General features: G+C 40.6%; 1 protein-coding gene across 1 annotated transcript; it reads right to left on the bottom strand.

The window, feature by feature from the left end:
* Window positions 1-35: 35 nt before the first annotated feature.
* On the bottom strand, window positions 36-17,447 carry kpna4 (karyopherin alpha 4 (importin alpha 3)). Its single transcript, XM_004543575.5, has 17 exons — window positions 17,209-17,447; window positions 15,523-15,567; window positions 15,252-15,341; window positions 12,485-12,514; window positions 12,242-12,294; window positions 9,819-9,914; window positions 9,498-9,583; window positions 8,747-8,833; window positions 8,495-8,664; window positions 7,326-7,370; window positions 7,056-7,187; window positions 4,410-4,538; window positions 3,727-3,831; window positions 3,564-3,635; window positions 3,207-3,369; window positions 3,028-3,122; window positions 36-2,426 (listed from the first exon to the last, which is right to left on the bottom strand). Exons 1-17 carry the CDS (start codon window positions 17,275-17,277, stop codon window positions 2,331-2,333), a joined length of 1,563 nt encoding a protein of 520 aa, XP_004543632.1. The 5' UTR covers window positions 17,278-17,447; the 3' UTR covers window positions 36-2,330.
* Between the last annotated feature and the right edge of the window lie 1,762 nt (window positions 17,448-19,209).

The raw sequence follows: 19,209 nt of genomic DNA, 5'->3' as shown, positions 1-19,209 counted from the left end.
CACACAACAGATCACACACACACACACGCAGTCTCTCGATTTGGGTTTCACTATTTATTTTCTCGAAGACAACCTATCCTGTAGCCTATCTCCCCCGAAAAATGAGTTTGCTTTTGGGGGGGAAGCCACCTCATTCATTTATTTATTTTTTCTTTCCCAGTCGTAATTTTAAATTTGAAACCACGTTTGCTAACAAGGAATGCTGCAAAAAAAAAAAATACCCCTATGTTCAAACAGAAGGCTTATTTATGAGCACAATGTGTAATCATTACTACAGTGTTTGAAGTTAACACAAAAAAAAAAAAAATTAAAGGGGTAGTACACCTAGCTGGCAGAAAGAGGAAAGGGGAGTAATGGGGCTAAAGGACTCAGGTACTAAAGTTACAGCAAACTTGTTCATGGGTTTATATATTATTCAGGAAAACCCACATACTCCAGTCTGATGTGTGGGACACCCTCTGACCTTGAGAAAAAAAAAAAGTGGGGGAGGTTAAACCACCTGAAATAAACTCAATTTCTCACTAAAAAGTATCCTTGGATTACTCTTGAAAGACAACAGATTGTGGTTGAGTGAGTGATGCATATTGAGATTTTGCTGGCAGGTCAAAACCTATAAAAACCCGCCAGCACACCTTCAGAAAGACGTCAGGCCTCACTTTGCAATACATGTGCAAAAACCATATAGATTATTTAGCAAATCAGACACTAGTGAGGGAAAAGGGGAAGGAGAAACATGTAACATTTAAGCACAGTTTTACTTAAAATGAAAATTACACTGTATCCACAGCCTAAGGAAACTAAAATACCCTAAAAAAATAACTGTGCTATAGTTTAGTACATGCAAAGGTTATGATTCACAATCCTACGTGAAATGGCCATTGTCCTCTTCTCCCTTGGTGACAATCAAAGCTATGGCAACAGTACTGCAAAGCAGTGATTTTGCTGTTAATTGAAGGGAAAAGGGGTGGGGGAAAATAAAGGAGTTACAAGGAGGAACAGGTCATTTGGTTGATTATAAAGTGAAGGTGTCAACAATTTCACAGCATCAAGCCCATATCTGGTGTGTAGGTTAGGGATGTGGTGTGAGGATGGAGTACGATGGTCATCAATCACCTTTACAGAAGCGATATGAAACTAAAAGCTGGAAAACAAAGTCATAAAAAAGGAAAAGAAAGAAAAAGAAAATACACTGGAGGCAAAAAAAAAAAAAAAAGCCCAAAAGCCACCAAATGCATCTTAATACAATGCACTGCTGCTCCACACCTGCCAATAACATTGTCCAGTGTCAATTAATACTAACTTAATAAATCAAAAACAAAATCCTGGTGACGACGATGGTTTTCTCATATCCACAGTTCCTTCTTTCAGGGATTTCGCAGATCAGCCTCTCAAAGGCAGAATTTCTTCCTGAAACCTTTGCGAACCTCATTGTTGCAATTTTCTTTTCTCTTCAGATGTTTTTGTATCTTTTTTTGTTGTTGTTGGTTGTTTTTTCATTTTTCCTCATCTCTGCATGCGTTCTCACCCAGTCTCGCACACTCCCAGTTCACGCACGCAGCCAAGCACACACGACTCATCCGTCCACTCTCTCGCAACATGCGAACACGCGCAGCCGGACTCCTGGCCCCGCCCACCAGGGGGAGAGGACTGCGCCCCGCGTGGGGGGGCGTCTCGTTGGAGGAGATGAACCTGGCTCCTCAGCGCTGAGTCCAGACATTCGTACACAATGGGTCCATTCACACACATGTCTGATAGCGTGGCCGATTGGGGGAGGGGCACATTGAGGCTGGCGCCCTCTCTAGTCGGAGGACCGCAGAATTGTGATGGTTCGTTGTTCATCTCAGTTCATAATCATAGTTATAATCATTTCTGCATTTTGCTGTATTGTAATATTTCAAGATCACTTGATTTTCTTTTTTTTTTAATGTCCTTGGTTCTCCCTGGGCAGACATGGAGTTTTTCTTATTTTCGTTTTTCTTGTCATTTGAAGTAGTTTTCCGAGGACGACAGCTCCAATAACACAAGTTATGTCGGCATGTCTCTCAACACATTCGATGTAGATGTTTTGCTTTTTTTTGCAACATGTAGCCACTCATTCTCACTCGCACCCACTCGCCATCTCAAACTTCATTTGGGCTGGTTCCCCTGGAATGCCAAATGAAATCCACATATTTTTCTTTCAGATAAGATGCAGCCATGGATCCCACGAGCCAAGCACAATGGATCAAATTTCTCACACTCGCTCTCTCTCGCCCTTTCTCTCCTAATTTTTTATATGTTGAACAGAGTGCTGCATCGTGAACAAAACTCCAGAATACCCCAGATGCCGTCTAGAACTGGAATCCCTCGGCTGGCACGTTGGCTGAGTTGAAGCCGTAAGTTCCGCCCTGGATGGCCTCCGGGACCAGGTTGGTGTCTTCATCGATCTGAAAGACAGACGAGTAAAAGGAGCATTAACACTGCGCGGACAGTCAGCAGACGAGGCGTTAGGGTCATATAGCCAGCCGCTGTTCCTGAGCCAGGGACCATCAGCAGCTTTCTAAAGAAAGTGGGTCTACGTAGCTCTACCTATTGAAGTTAACTTTGTGAATTCTGGTATGTGATTCTGGGTTTCTGGAAGTGGGCTGTCTTGCCAACTTGCTCCTCAGGGATATTAAAGTTTATCTACATCCTAAATAGAAGAACTGTCAATACAAACAATCACTTTGGCACTTCTCCTTGGATTAACCACCTTGCTTTGTGGTATGACAGCACCATGGTAACGACCTAAAGCTGACAGTGATTCAGACTGCTGACCCGAATCAAATTAGCAGTTTGGACAGCCACACTGGGCAGGATCCATTTTCAGACTTACACTATGATTTGTGGCTCAAAGTACAGTGGAAAGGGCGAAACTGGAGCCCCATTTGTGACAACTCAGAGCTAACCTGTTCATCTTCATTTGATCAGTGTGAAGACTTTTTTTTTAAATCACTTGAAAGCCTAAACAAAAAAAAACAAAAACTGCAGATATCCTAAGTAACTTACATCATCAGATGAGAAGAACTGATCAATAATTTCGTATGCCAATTTGTAGATATCTTCATTTTCATGATTCTGCAATTGCTCCACCTTTTCCAGACCTGTGAAACAAAAAACAATTACACATTAACACCTGATGTTAACAAGTTAAGACCAACAATTGTGATGGTAAAGGTGACACTGACCTCCGCATTCCTCAATGAGGTTAGCAATAGTTTCTGCCTCATCGTCAGCCATTTTTAGGATATTGCTGAGGCCATCGAGAACAACCTGCACAACCTGAGCGTCCTTCACTGTGAGCAGGTTGCAGAATGGAGGGATCACCTGCTTCTCGATCAGGTGTGCCACCTGAAGACGACACAGAGATGCACTATCAATAACTCACCGCGTTAAAAAAGGAAGAGCATTTTACACATCAATGAAAATGATTAAGCTTAAAGCAGCAAATATTATGAAGTCATTTCAGTTCTATGTTTACAGAACTTCCATACCACTGACTTCCCATTTCTTGTACACTTTTCATGTGTTTGGGAGAGGCTTACCTGATCTTTCCTCCCGCTTATTGTCAGGTTACTGATGGCCCAGGCTGCTTCTTTCTGAGTGCCAAAGTCACCCTAAAACATACATTCAATGTAAGCAACCCATCCATCACCCAGAAGCTCTCTGAAAGTAATTAAACAGGATCAATTTAAGATGGATACAAACCTTATCGAGCAGGTGAATGATCATGGGAACCAGCTTGGCGTCAATGACGGCCTGCACCTGTTGCTGGTTACCTGCTGTGATGTTGGACAGGAACCACACTGCCTCCTACAGGACAAAAGCATAAACACAAGAGTTAGTGATGATTTTCTCTCATGAGAATGATGTGCTGTGTCACAGAGATTCAGTGTATGTTTGATCACAAAGCAAGTGAGAGCTGGATCAGAACCCAGGGGTCGAAACAGAGTTTTGACCCCCGGCTGAGACACAGTGCAGTGGGCGGGGAGAGGGTGACTTTGAGGCTCTAATCATCGACCAGTCACAAAAAGGAGGCCTCTTTTTTTACGTAACTGGTCTCAGATGCACTCCGATATCAGCAGAGACGCTTGGTCTTCAGCACCCTTTCTCCACCAACCCATGTATCACACACGCGCACACACACACACACACACTACTACCCCTTATCAAACCCCTAATCTATGCTACTAATTGAAGGTATAAAGTTGTTGGCGTCCTCTTCGGTTCTTCGTCTTTGTGGTTCTGCACCTTTTAAATTCCTGCTCTCAGCTATCTGCCCCATCTATTTCCTTTCACGCAGCACTCACTTGCACAACATCTCTGTTTTCATCACTTCCAGATGACTGACAAAGTTTGTGTGTTTCTTACAAACAGTCGGAGAACGTTACCTTGTTGATTTTCTCCTTTGGGTGGGTGAGGAGCGCAGGGAAATGGCTGAGGGCGTCACAGTTGAGCACCACCTGGGTCTGTTCGTCTGTGCCGGTCACAATGTTCCCAACAGCCCTCAGGGCAGCGGTCTGCATGTGGAGAGGAAGCGTGTTTGATGATGACACATACAAAGAAGACTTCTTTCGTAATACTCAATATGCTTGTAGCACAAAGAAACTAAGACAAATCTCACTGGAGTTAAACAGTAAGAGCAGTTAAAAAGAAGAATTATCACCACATTTTTGCTTCACTTAGTACAATTATTAATGTTTCCAGTGTTGAGATAACAGAAGTAGTATTTTATGATTTTTACATTTTAGGTACTCTGGCTGGATCGTCCATATTGCTTGGTTGGTCAATATAATCCCACGCAACCCAAGCTGCCATTGGTGGTCTATAAAAAGTAGAGATGGACCGATCCAATATTACGTATCGGTCCGATACTGACGTAAATTACTGGATCGGATATCGGAGGGAAATAAAAAATGTAATCCGATCCATTAAATATCAAAAAAAGCACCTCAAAAAACTTGCGACATGGTGTAACTCAGCTCATAACCGTAGCACGTCGGAGCAGTGTGCTCACGTGATAGAGGGCTGTGTGTATTTGTAGCCTCGCTAGCAATCCGGCATTTCATCTCCAAGGAAGTTATCCCAGAGAGAAGTAAAGCAGGTGTGCAAGTTCATCTCTGAATGTTTGTAAAGCATTCCCGCGTTAAGCTTAACAAACGATATATGGAGCGACTGCCTCTCTCTCCCTCCCTCTCCTGCTGCTACTTCAATCATGAAACTGATCAATGATCAGCTGATCGGCTTTTCTGTCGCGAGTCTGTCTCTCTTGTTTGTTTTTGGCCCACTTTGCACCAGAAAGAGGAAACCAGCGGCTGAACAACAGCAGCACATTTAAGCTTGATAAGCTGTTGTTAGAATTTATTTAATATTACTTTCTACACCAGGATCTTTTTCTACGTAGCTGACGGCTGGTAACTGTGCAGGGGCGGATCTAGCAAAGTTTAGCCAGGGGGGCCGATAGGGCATGAACAGGGAAAAGGGGGCACAAAGACATACTTTTCTTTCTTATTCTCATTTAAAATGTCTAGCTTTTAATAAATAATTATCTGAATCTTACACCCAAAGTTTTAATGTGATGTAAAATGTATAGAAGTCCATTACTGTATATAATAACTATTAAGTCTAATATACCCTAGTAAGCTATAGTACTTTTTCCTTTGGGGAGGTACCATCTGTGCAATCTGCAGTTCTGTTGAAGAAAGATGTTGAATCTATTAAATTACTCTTGAAAAAGAATTGATTTCTGTGCATTTTTTTTTTCCACACTGCATCAAATTAAAGCTTATTACGTCGATTAAGCATCATGAGGTGGAGAGTGGGGGGTGGTTCCCTATTTTTTTTTTTTCTTTCTTGCTATTAGTTAGGTTGCTTAATATTTCTGCTAAGTACTCTTTAAAATACCAGAATAGGGAGGATGGTGCAGGTTTAAGTTTATTAGATTGATCAGTGTTGCTGAACTATGAAATATTTTGGGTGCAGTGTATTTTTTACATACAGGTATAACAGAATAGCTTTAGTGTTTGTTTTTTTACTTGAGTATGAACTTATACAAAAAGCAGCAGGATATATAAAAAAAAAAAAAAACAGTTTTATTGATTAAAAAAAACACTATATCGGATTCATATCGGTATCGGCAGATATCCAAATTTATGATATCGGTATCGGACATAAAACAGTGGCATCGTGCCATCTCTAATAACAAGCTATGCGTTTTGAAACCAACCCGAACCTAGATACTGCCAAATACTTTTAAAAGTGCAGGCTGTTTATGCTGTTTCAGAGTAACTGATAACATGTCAAAGATGTTTTGGGTTGTTGACAAGCAACAAAGCACATAGCTTTAATGCAGCATGCTAACCTATGTGGGTTAGTTTCTGCTAACTTCTTATTTAATGCTCAGAACTGACATCTTTTAGTGCGTTTGGTCAGCATCACTGTTTCAATGTCTCAGCGACACACAGACCAAGCAGGACTTAAAGCCTCCTCTCTCATGTAAACGAGAAATCACAACAGCAATAGTCTAACAGTTTGTTCTGGACATGAAGTCCAAAGTCTGTTCTTCTAGGATTACCAGTTAATGCAGGTCTATTTTCAGATGGATGAGTACTGGTTGGATCCCAATCTGTCATCATTTTAGATAACTTGGTAAGAGTGATTTAATGTATCACAAATCTTGTTTTTTAATCTTTGTTCATAAGTTATAACAACACTTAGAGTGGTTGTGTCAGGAAAAGCATCCGATGTAAAACTTGAGTGAATAAGGGAGCACTCGAAAGGAGCTTTAGAGGGAACACAGACAACTGAGTCGGATTTATTTAATGTAAACGTGATGTGAAAGTTTACTTCTCTGTGCAACTGTTTAATAACTTGAAGAGTGGGTAAAATTTCAGTCAACCAAGATATTTTTTGGTTGAATGCAGCGCTAATCTTCACATGATGTTGGTTAATTCTTCTGCATCAATGGGGTTTTTAAAAACAATACCCAATTTAGGTTTAATTAGACATAAAAACGCCCCCATGCCCTTTTCCCATACCTGAACTTTAACCTCCTGGTGACTGAGCAGAGGTACCAGATGTGGGACAATGCCGGAGTCAATAACCATTTGGATCTGCTCGTTCCCAGCATCTGTCAGGTAGGACAGAGCCCACACTGTGTCTACCAAGATCTGGAGGTAGCAAAGAAAGAAAAGATTCAAATGAATACATTTTGCTTTCTGTGTAAACTTGATTCGACAGGGATAATTTAGCTGGAACTGGGAAGCCAGTGTGCATCGTGGTTACGTAGGACAGTTCTGGGTACTTACACTGACGTCAGTGTGGTGGATCAGAACGCAGAGAGCTGGCAGTATCTGAGAAAGAAAATAAACTGTTACGAGGTGGATAAAATGAGAGTGAAAACACAAGTAAAGTTCCTGGCATGATTCAAGTTTGATCATAGCTGCAGCGTTGACGTAATTAACCACTATAATTTCTGACAACTCTTCTCTGAATCACCTGATTAAAACACATAACTAAAACAAAGCTGCTGTCCTTTGACTGGCCTCACCTAACCACAGGTTCACTGAATTCTGCACTGTGTGCCTTGCATCTAACACTTGAACAGGACATGAAGTCTCACAGATGCGGACTTAAATCAGTTTATCTGCCACAATCCATTGCTGACATACTGTCCCAACGTCCAACTTGATACTCCCTGATACATTTAGATGGATCAGACAGTTCAAATGTCTATACCTGGGGTGGGGAACTCCAGGGCTGCAAGTTTTAGATGTGTCCTTGATCCAACACAGCTGATTGTAATGGCTAAATTACCCCCTAAACATGTCTTGAGGTTCCCCAGAGGCCTGGTAATGAACTAATCATTTGGTTCAGGTGTGTTGACCCAGCGTGATATCTAAAACCTGCAGGACACCGGCCCTTGAGGCCTGGAGTTCCCCCAACCTGGTCTATATAAATGCTGGCTTCCCTTACACCTTAATATTTTCAACCCATTTTTCAGGACTTGTAACTGCACATACTGCAAACTGTATATAAAGGATGGACATAACCACTGTGACATCACCTGTATGTTATTGAAGTCTCGAGCTGCCTGCTATTTATCGCCCCCTTTTTGTCTCCAGTTTATGACCCATAACTTACTAAATGGTCATCATGTTTTTCTTCAACAAGACTTCAAACTATTGAAGGTGTTTTTAAACCCACAAGCAAAGCATTAACTGTGGTAACATCAAGGACATAGGTGAGGTTGCTTTTCTACATAAAGGTACAGCCAGCAAATAGAAACACAAATAAGTTAAGACGTCCATAAATGAAGCGGTCGATGGTTCAAGTTTATTTTGCACCGTCTCAATGTTAAAATTCAAAGACCCTCAAATGTTTTTTGCTCTTGGTATAAATGAGGGAATAAAAACGCAAAACCAAATGATGACAGTGCATTCCTACACCCCTAAGCACATGCACTCTCTCCACATACCTCCTGGATTGTCTCCATGGGTGGTGGAGGATCCTTGTGACGGCAAAGGTTGACCATGACCCAAGTGACATTGCGGAGGAAGGTTATGGGGATGGAGGGACTGATGAAGGAGAGCAAGGGCTTCACCACACCCAAGCTGATCACATAATCTCTGCACTGAGGGCCATCACCTGGAAAGAACACACAGATTTTAGGACCGAATGAGGATTAATTTCTAACGCAGTCCCGTTCATTCTGTTCACTGCAGCTCACCTATGATGTTTCCCAGAGCCCAGACGGCCTGTTCACACACATTCTGGTGAGGAGAGTGAAGCAGCCTCAAGAAGAGCGGCACAGCGTCTAAACAAAGGAAAACAGATTATAAAAAAATAAACAAATCACTGACTAAACAAAGAAATTTGTAAGATCTTAACTAAGAAAGCACTTTTAAACCTGATTAAGATGACTAAATGTTGCTGTTAAGACTGCATAATGCATCAATGATTGGGACTGTATGTACTGTAATGATAAGCACTGCCGTTTAATGTGATCAACCACAAACAGGTCATGACACCAAGAAACAAAGAATGTGGTTAAGAAGGCGGCTTTGATAAGGCCCGGGTCACACAGGCCATGAAACCAGTCAGGGGCTACACATTTTTCCTAGCGACTAATGGTTGTTAGGGCACCTCCAACCGATCTCAGGCCTAAGGAAAACAGCACAATTCCACTTTTACAAGTAGAATTAAACCAATATCACAAAGTAAATCTTTACAAATGCGGAATTACCCATTACAATCTGTGTTTTCCAAATTACTGAGGTCGCTAGTACTTATACTAGTATTTTATATTACAGAAATTTGCACAAGTCTTCACCTCGTCAAAAGTCTTTAACTGCAATAAAAATCTTGATTTCTCAAAAGTTAATTTTACCACCTTATTATCTCCCAGGCTAAATTTAGATTAAGAAAGACACATTACAGAGTAAAGCAAGATAAAGCTAAGAAAGAGAAGTGAAACTTACTAGACTGGACCACAGCTTGAGTCTGCTCTGAGGTCCCAGAGGCTATGTTGGTTAGAGCCCAGGCGGCCTCAAACTGGAGAGAGGGGCTGTGGAAAGGTGCAGAAGAGGCAATTATAGGAGTGAGCATAATTGTGTCAGTGTGTTTAACAGTAAGAGTACTAATGAACAGAAAGAATACTAATGAGCCAATTATGTTCCACCATTCCTGGAAAGTGAAAACTAAAATGTATTTGCACATCTGTGACGTTGTTTGGATGTAGGGTGCGCTAAAACACAAACTCAACGCTACATGCAGGCAAACAAGAGCTACAGCTGGCTTACTTGTCATCTCTGTCCAGGCAATGCACCAGGATAGGAAGGATCCCAGACTTAATCAGGTCATCTATGGGAGGATTACGGTCACTGGACAACAATTTTCTACAAAAACAAAGAGAAAACAAAAGACAATTACTCTCTCTCTCACACAACCACACACACAAAAAAACCCCACACACAAACACCAAGCTGAAGCGACTGAGCACAGAGAGAAACAGCTCAAGAATTTCAAGTATCTTGAGAATGCAAGTCAATCACAATATCAGTGACTCCAAGGAGACGCCACCCCGATTATCACCTAAAATAATCAACGTTATTTTGAAAGCTAACACGTGTACTCTTATCATGCATCTGGGTTGTTGTTGTTGTTTTAAAGACAAAAGGGGGGGGGGGGGGGGGGAGGTGCCGTTTTAATTTCTTTAATATTTTAAGAACACTGTTAATGCAAGCTGAATTAAACGCTTCACAGCTCTGACGTCTGTAACAGCACGTGGTGCTGTAGATTTGTAGCGAAACCGAAAAGCGGTATTGTGAAACAGAATGTGGCACCGTAACAATTTTATCTCGATATCTTATCTTGTTTTCATATTAGTTGAAAGTCAAAAACAAAACTGAAAACAAAATCGATGCATTTCCCGGCACGTCTAACATCGAGCAAACAAAAAATAAAAAGATTCCCAGCACGTGAATTTGTTTCAGCTACCTTATGCTGCATGACTGGGCTGCAGAGCCATTTACAATGTCCATTAATTAGACAGAGCTGGCTTATTCTTGAATCGCATCTGTCAAGCAAAGCTGGAAGAAAAAAAAACAAACAAAAACAAACTAAAAATGGCAAATGGCCTGTATTTGTATAGCGCTTTTCTAGTCCCTAAGGACCCCAAAGCGCTTTACACAACCAGTCTAGGGCTGCCACAAACGATTATTTTGATAGTCGACTAGTCACCGATTATTTTTGCGATTAGTCGACTAATCAGATCATCATCCATTGGACGTAAAACTACAGCTTATTGCACCAGCAGCATCTGCTCTTATATAACTATCATTAGCTTACAGCTTTAAGTGTTTAAGGTGCTAACTAAAAATAAAGACAAGATGATAGTTTATTAAATTTTAATGAAATTTGCAGATTGTTTCGGTGAAGTTTAATAAACTCCTTGCTATCTAAAATATAACAGGACACTGGAGTATATTCTGGAGCATCTCACACTTCTGATAATCAGCTGTCTGCTTGACGTTTATTCAGCTGTGATTAAACTATAACTTTAATCTCAGACAAACTGATTTACTCAGGAACAAATAAAATACTAAAAAAAAAAAGCCAAACAATAACATTTTAAGTTATCTAAGTGACTCATATATATTTAACCTGAGTAGCGAAAGACGGCGGTGGGTTTGAAAACGATTTGCGGGGAGTCCGGTGTTCTCACGGCGCTAGTGAGCCTAGCCCCCGGCTCGCTAACGAGCTAGTGGGTAACAGATGTCTCCGAAAACGTCGGAGCGCTTTTGAAAATATGTGGTGTCCTGATAAACTGAGCAGATATTTGAGGTTTACACAGCTACATTCTCGCCTGAAAATATGTTAAACATTTATTTTGTGACCCAGAAAGAATAATAAGAGTAACATTAAAACTAACTAGCTGCCGCCATTGTTGGAAACTGCGCTGGGCCGCGCTATGAATTCTGGGACACAGCTGCTTCTTCTTCTTCTTCTTCGGGGTTTAACGGTAGCTGACATCCTTGTACATGCAATGCTGCCATCTTCTGTTTCAGTCCGTTATTACACTCTTAAATCCTGCCACTTATTCCTGCGTCTTTTGTGATCGTACAAAGTTTCAAACGACGCGTCGACTATTAAATCAGTCGTCGACGATTTTGATAGTCGACGTAATCGTGACTAGTCGACAAATCGTGGCAGCCCTAAACCAGTCATCCACCCATTCACACACTGGTGATGGCAAGCTACATTGTAGCCACAGCCACTCTGGGGCGCACTGACAGAGGCAAGGCTGCCGAACACTGGCGCCACCGGGCCCTCTGACCAACGGGTGAAGTGTCTTGCCCAAGGACACAACGACCGAGACTGTCCAAGCCGGGGCTCGAACCGGCAACCTTCCGATTACAAGGCAAACTCACAACTCTTGAGCCACGATCACCAAAAAACAACAAACACTTCGCCCCAGAAAACAAAACACTGAAGTTGTATTTTGCAAAGAACCAGCAATTTCAACCAGAAAGACCGCCAAGACAGAGCTCTGTCAGTCGGTGAAGTTCACTTATTGTGAAAACTCCACAAACAGTAGTAGGGGACAGCATTTTTCCCCCTAGATGTTGATGTGCAGTGGTTTCTATTTGCAACATGATGTAAAAGAAAGAATAGTTATCAGGGTCCGTCCTGAGGCAGGCCAAGTGTGTGTGTGTGTTTTTACCTGGCGGCCTGAACAGCGCTCAGCTGGACGCCCTGGTTATCACTGGTAGCATTCTAAAAAAAGAAAATACAAATGAATCACGCACAATACAACAATCAACATTTATTTTATAGCAACAATGTGTGTTTTCCAAAATATTTTTAGTTAGAGGGAGTATATTATAAGACATTAAGCAGACTTTAAAGGACATTTGTTATTTGTAATTAATCATTCAAATAACAGGAAAGGAAATATAGCACTTACTTGTACTATTGCTTCAAGAGAGGTGTTTTGCTGAAGAAGAAGATTTCAGAAAGATTAGGACTCTGTTAAACACGTAAACCCAAAAGTACAAAAACATACAGGTTGTGTAACAGAAAAAGAAAACATTTTAAACCCAATGTGTAAAAAAACAAACAGCACTATTAAAGGCATGTAGTGAGTTATCAGAAGGACAGCGAGCAGACATCTGTTAGCTTCTTGTTTTTATATGTGAAAACTGTTAGACAGGAAAGAGTCTAAAGCACCAGCTGACACAGCGAGAGGAGGCTGGGGGATTGAGAAATGCCGTCAGGAGTCTCGCTTGAACCAGTCTGGTGTTACGGTGTAACAGTCAGCAAGCTGGACGTGCAGGCCGTCATTCACCATGACAAAATGCCAATTGGCACCCTCACCCTACATGAAGTTCAGAGTCAAACGTAGGCCCTGAGTGGCTGAACTTATTGGAAGATACCTCTGATTAATTTATGCAGCACGAGTGGAAACCAGAAAAAAAAATCCTAGCATCTCTGAGTGAAGCAGATTTATGATGTTGTATTTACATTCGATGTCTGGGCAGATGATTAAAGAGGCAACTCCAACCTAGAGATATTAAAAATACTTGAGACAAGAATAATGAAAGGAACAGCTGAGGGAAAGAGGATTCAGTCGTAAGGTCCAAACTACTTATTCTGCAGAAGCTAACAAAAAGCATCCTTAAGGAAACAATTAAATAAACCTTAAAACCACTATCACTGGTGTGATGAGTAGTTAAAGCAGACTTTCACAAAGGCCAGTGTAATGTTTTGCAGTGAGTCAGAGCAGCATGTCACTGTTGATCTACTGCTAAGCAGCTCACTCCGAGTTAGCTTTCTCAACACTATGAGGTCGTCAGAGTGATTGCAATTTTGAACTGCTGAGTGGCCATTTTAACCCAGCAATGCCACCAAATCCAGAGACATGATGGATCCATTTTGTGTGACACCGTTAGCACAAAACATGAAGCGTGAGCCAACACTGCCTATACAACAAGATGATTACTGAGACAATTGCAGATAGTTTCAAGCTTCTCAGGGTGTAAGGCGGAGTCCCCAATCTCAGTCCACATGGGCTGGTGTCCCTGCAGGTTTTAGATGTGTCCTCGATCCATCACAGCTGACTTAAATGGATAAATTACCTTCTCAACATGTCTTGAAGTTCTCCAGAGGCCTGGCAATGAACTAATCATGTGATTCAGGTGTGTTGACCCAGGGTGAGATCTTAAACCTGCAGGGACACCGGCCCTCGTGGACTGGGGTTGGGGACCCCTGATGTAAGGTTTAAAACTGATGATCCAACTTCTTGCACATCCAGAAAAGCACCTTGTGACATATGTTAAGAAAAATATGTTGTTGAAAATAAAGTACACCTTGAAATGCCCGATGTCTTCTGTGTTTAATCAGATTTCAGGGCTGTCCAATGAGAGAAAAGACCCAAGGCCCACTGATGAGAGCAGCAAAAATTTAAGCGAGAGCAATATTCTTGTTATCAGCTGACCCTTTAAATTTAAGGAAGGTGGCTTTGTTGGTCACCTTTGTCTCAGAGCTCCTTTGTTGTGTGGAAGTAACATTATTAAAACACAGCCATAGAGACTGAAGTGGGCTGATGACATTTCTTTAAATCAACCATGAAATGTCCAGATAGGCCCTCTCTGCCTCCTTGTCATCACTCCAGAAAGTGATGAGTATTTTGAACTTAAAAACATTATAGCTAAATACAAACAGCTAGTGTATCACCCAACAAAAACACTGTACCACTTGAAATGGGTCAGTGGAGTTTTTTTTCTCCTCCTCTTACCTCATGTAGTGTATTTTCGTTGTTTTTTTCCTATCAGCCTACCTTCTGACATGTCTGCCCAATGTGATGTTTGTGTAAAGTTGGTCAGAAGGTTCCTTTGTGAGTGCGCATGCGCCATTAGCGTGCTGCCTGCTGTAACCCCTAATTTCCCTCGGGATGAATAAAGTATTCTGATTCTGATTACAGAGTAAAAGGATGTAGGTCATTTAATAGGCTCCAATACCATGATATTTTACTTCACTGATTAACTTGACTGTGCATGCATTTACACATTGTTTAAATTGACCCCAACCCCTAACCTGAAGATTAAAAAGCATATAATGTCAGGTCTGAGACACTTGGGGAAAAATGATTTGGGGCAGCTGAAACAGTACTACATATATTTTTATGTTGCCTTTTCTTACCTAGAATACATTTTAGGAAACAGAATAGGTGTTCACTGCACAGTTAACATAATAAAAATAAAATAAAAATGTGGCATTACTGTTTAGTAAAAAGCAAACTAAATATCTGAAAATAAGGTATGTTGAACACATTCTACCGAGTGAGTATCTTCCTTCGGGAAGAACCCATCAACAAGCAGACAGCTAGACAAACTGCATGTTTTTTCACACTAATGCCACACCGAGCTGACGTAAAGCACGGAGAGCCAATGAGGCAGCATCACATGAACAAGATGTCAGCAGGTTCTAAACCTCTGGAGTGTTTCATCACTGTGATGACCTGCATGTGCAAAAACCCCTTGAACAAACAGTCATGACAACCTTCCTCCCAGACTGTCATTCCCACTGCTTGGACAACACCCCACCTTTTAAAAAACAAACAAACAAACAAAAACGCACAAAAACTAAAAAAGATGTTTACCTGACTTCCCAATGACAGGAGACTTGAGTGGGAAACTAAAAAAAACAAAAAAACAAAAAACAAACAAACATACCGATCTGAAATCTCCATCAACATCAGAGTCCTCACAGATGTCCTCATGGGGAACATTTCTCCTCTTCAGAAGATGCTCATCTCTTTTGTTCTGTAGAAATAATACTTCATATAAGCTCAAACAGAATTTCATCATAAATAAATTAGAAATTTAGCATACATGCTATGTCACACAGATTTGCAGATAAAAGAGCAGACCATAACATAATGTACCTTAAAGTTAGTGTTTGAAATTGGTGGAAAATATATTTAAAAAATACAAATGTGATTACCTTTCTGAGTTCCACCACTACTTCAGTCCTCTGTCTTCTCATAGTCTGTGAGGAAAGATGGCACGGGAAGATTATACAGAAGGAGAGCTTTAATAAGCCTATACTGTCTTCTACCAATTCAAATCATACAAACTACAAATGAGTGACTGACCTAATATTACTTAGCTTTAAGACCCTAACAACACAGATAATTCTTCTATTCTTTGACAAAGACAATATTTTATTAATGATCTTCCCTTTAAGGAACAAACACGATGAGGTACACTTAACCAACATTTTATCATCATATGAAAACACTGCAGTTCTGCAAAAGGTAATTAATATTTGTGATGCTGTGTTGTACTGCTTTATGATCAAACCTGCACTACTGTATTAATATTCATGGACTGCATAATTTGTAAGAAATGCACGGTAGTCTTACTCACTGTTTATGAAGAAAAGCTAAAAGAGGAAAGTTTTGTTGAATAGTACATTGGTTATAATGTTTATTTTCGGTCCTCTGATGGCCAAGACTTGGGAGAGCAGTTTAAATATTTCTTCATAGTAAAGTAATGACTAAGAGCTGGACGGGTTTTATTAAAAATAAAATCTTCATAAAGAGACATTTTAAAGTAGGATTGTTGAATCTAACGACAGTAGCCGTCCTACGCGGAAGAGAAAATAAGTTGTGGTTGCTGCTCGCGAAATCGTGTGTTCTTCAATAACAAACCTGCACCGTGCTTTTGTAACTGAAGTTTTCAGCAGGTTGTGAAGCGAGAAGCTCGTGTCCGGAGGCCTACCGCGCCACAGACTTGTCAAACAGGATGTATGAGTATATCCTGATTATACATCTTAACTAAGCCCGCCTGAAAACAATATCAGCCGGGTAACATTACTGACACTCTGACCCGACTCCAACTCCCCTGGTAACTTATCGATCCGACGTTAGCTAACGTGTAGCTTTGATCTGCAGCTCATGTAATCATGTTATCTTAGCTATGCGCGCTGTTTTCACGGAACGTGTAACGTTAGCATTAACGAAATACAAGAATGCAAACAAACAGAAAATCAACTCCAAGCTTTGATTAAAACACTCAGGCGACCGGCCAGTAAAGAAGCTAACTGGTTTCCGCCATTGTTTTTGATTATAAAGACGGGGGATGGGTGGAACTGCAGCCAGCAGTACCACCATCAAACCCCAATCACCAAGCTAGCATAGGCTAGCTAACTGCAGTATCAAAATAACGATAAAATGCCGCCATGTTGTCTTAGCAATAAATTATATAGTTCTAAAGAACAGCTCGAAAGCCATGTGTGTGAACTTTTCGACGAGACGGTGACTAACACGCCGAGCTAAATCTATCTGTGGGGTGATAGTCTTCAGTTGAACTAGCATGTACCCCGTGGGCCTGGCTAGCAGCGGGCTAGCAGATGAACTCAGGCTAGCGTTTCTGACGCGTTTTATAGCCAAAGCGGCCCATGGGTTAACGAAACCAGTGAGACCCGACAGGGAGTCGTCCGGCCCCGGCCAAATATTTAAAATAAGCTTTATGTAAAGACCCTGGCCGGGGCTCTGGGTACAAAGTTCCCATCGGTAGAAATTAGAAACGACGTCACAGGGAAGCGGAGCAGCGAAGCTGGAGGCAAACAGAGCGGCGGACGCTGTGGAAAAGAGAGATCCTCGACACCAATCGGCACAACTTTTACCTCCAAATCACGGCCTTTATTCTTGAAATTCTTCAGCCGCTGGTTGTCCAGTTTCTCGTTGTCAGCCATGTTATCGCTTCTGGTTACGTTAAATACAGATGAACTCGTGGATTTAGCTGTGAGCTACCCCTTTTCTGGTTCCCTTTTCTCAGCCTTTCGTTAGCGGACTATTTTTCGCAGCTCAGTCCGCGGTGCATACTGGGAATGCCGGTGGTGGAGGGCAGCCTCGATCTGGCGTAGCGGAAGGGTGGGGAATTCCCCGACACGCTCATTGGTGGAGGGCTCACTACAAGTTACTTAATCATTATATCTAATTTATATTTATATATATGCACCGTCAGAGGTACGAACTGCACACAGTGTTAGCGCCAACTGATAAAAAAATAGTAAGTGAGTAAGTATAATTTTATTTATATAGCACATTTCTAGATAAAAAAAAAAAAAATCACAAAGTGCTTCACAAGGTATAAAACAAAAACAGACAAAGGTTAACAAAATGCAATTCTAAAAAGACGTGTTTTTAGTTGTTAAAATAAATGAATAAAAACAAATTTTATTGTCGCAAACGAAATTAAATAAATTGAAATAAACATATAAAAAGGCCCTAAGACGATTATGTTAAAATATGTCACTGACAAATACCCTATTTAAAAATAAACACTAAATAATAATGTATATTGAATAGTAAAACTTAGGTCCGATAAAGAGTCCAAATCCAGCCACTGGAGGGCTTTAAAAATTGTGAAGGAGGGCAAACATTTTTCACTTTTAACGTAATTTTCATAACTTTTACAGCTTTTTCTACTATTGAAGACCTCCTCGAGGCCAATTATACTATGCCAAAGTAACTGAGTAATAGATCAGCTTTTTTTACTATATGTATTAAAGAAATGTTGATGAATGAATGGATGGATACACATTTACAAAGACGTAATTTTTAAATTACAAAATACTCTGGAAACGAGATATCAGAACTTTTCTCATAATTTTACACATTAATTTGTTACAATTTAAGCCCAAAGTGTCGTGCTGACAGATTTTTCTGTTACTACAGCAGCACTTCTTTGTTATGTAGAAAACCTGAGACGTGTTACTGAAATTGTAGTTGCTTTTCTTATAATTAAGGTCTCAGGGGATTAAATATGTAGTTAATCTTACATTAAACTTAAAGTTAAAGGGGAGTTTCTCCTGTCTGTACTGTGAAAAAGTATTTGGCACACTTACATGTTTCAGATCGTCCATTTTCTTCTGCTTAACTGGTATAGGGTCATGAATTCAGGGTTATGAGAGGCAGGGTACACACTGGACAGAGAAACACTCACATTAACACCTACAGTCAGTTTAAAATCACCAACCCTACATGCATGGCTTTGGACTGTGGGTGGAAGCCACAGGCAGGATTCAAACCCACGACCTTCTTGCTGTAAAGTAATACCCATGTTTCAGATCATCAAACAATTTTAATATTAGTTAAACATAACCTGAGTAAATACAAAATGCAGTTTTAAAATGATGATTTCTTTTATTGAGGAATGCCACCTTTGGCACCAAGAACTGCACTCAAGTGTTTGTGATAACTGGCAGTGAGTGTTTCACATCACTGTGGAGGAATTTTGGCCCCCACTTCTTTGCAGAATTGTTTTAATTCAACCACATTTGACCACTTTGACTATAAATGGCGTGTTTAGGGTCACGCACAAGCACCTCAAACTGAATAAAGTCTGGACTTTATCATTCAAAGCCCAAACCACAAAATAATTGCCAGAAAATTGAGATTGTTTTTGAAAATGAAACGTTTATTGAAACTTCTGACAACTAAAAAAAGTCTAAATTTTAATATTAATTTGTATAAATGTCTTTTAATTTGTAATTAAGTGTGCCTATGCGAAGGCACACTTATTACTATTGCTCGGATTTATTATTATTATTAAGTGTGCCTATGCGAAGGCACACTTATTACTATTGCTCGGATTTATTATTATTATTATTATTAAGTGTGCC

This window comes from Maylandia zebra, linkage group LG14 (genome assembly GCF_041146795.1).
Source record: "Maylandia zebra isolate NMK-2024a linkage group LG14, Mzebra_GT3a, whole genome shotgun sequence".
Taxonomy (NCBI): Eukaryota; Metazoa; Chordata; class Actinopteri; order Cichliformes; family Cichlidae; genus Maylandia; species Maylandia zebra.
Note: the sequence above shows the minus strand (reverse complement) of the source record. Positions and strands in the feature narration are given on the sequence as shown.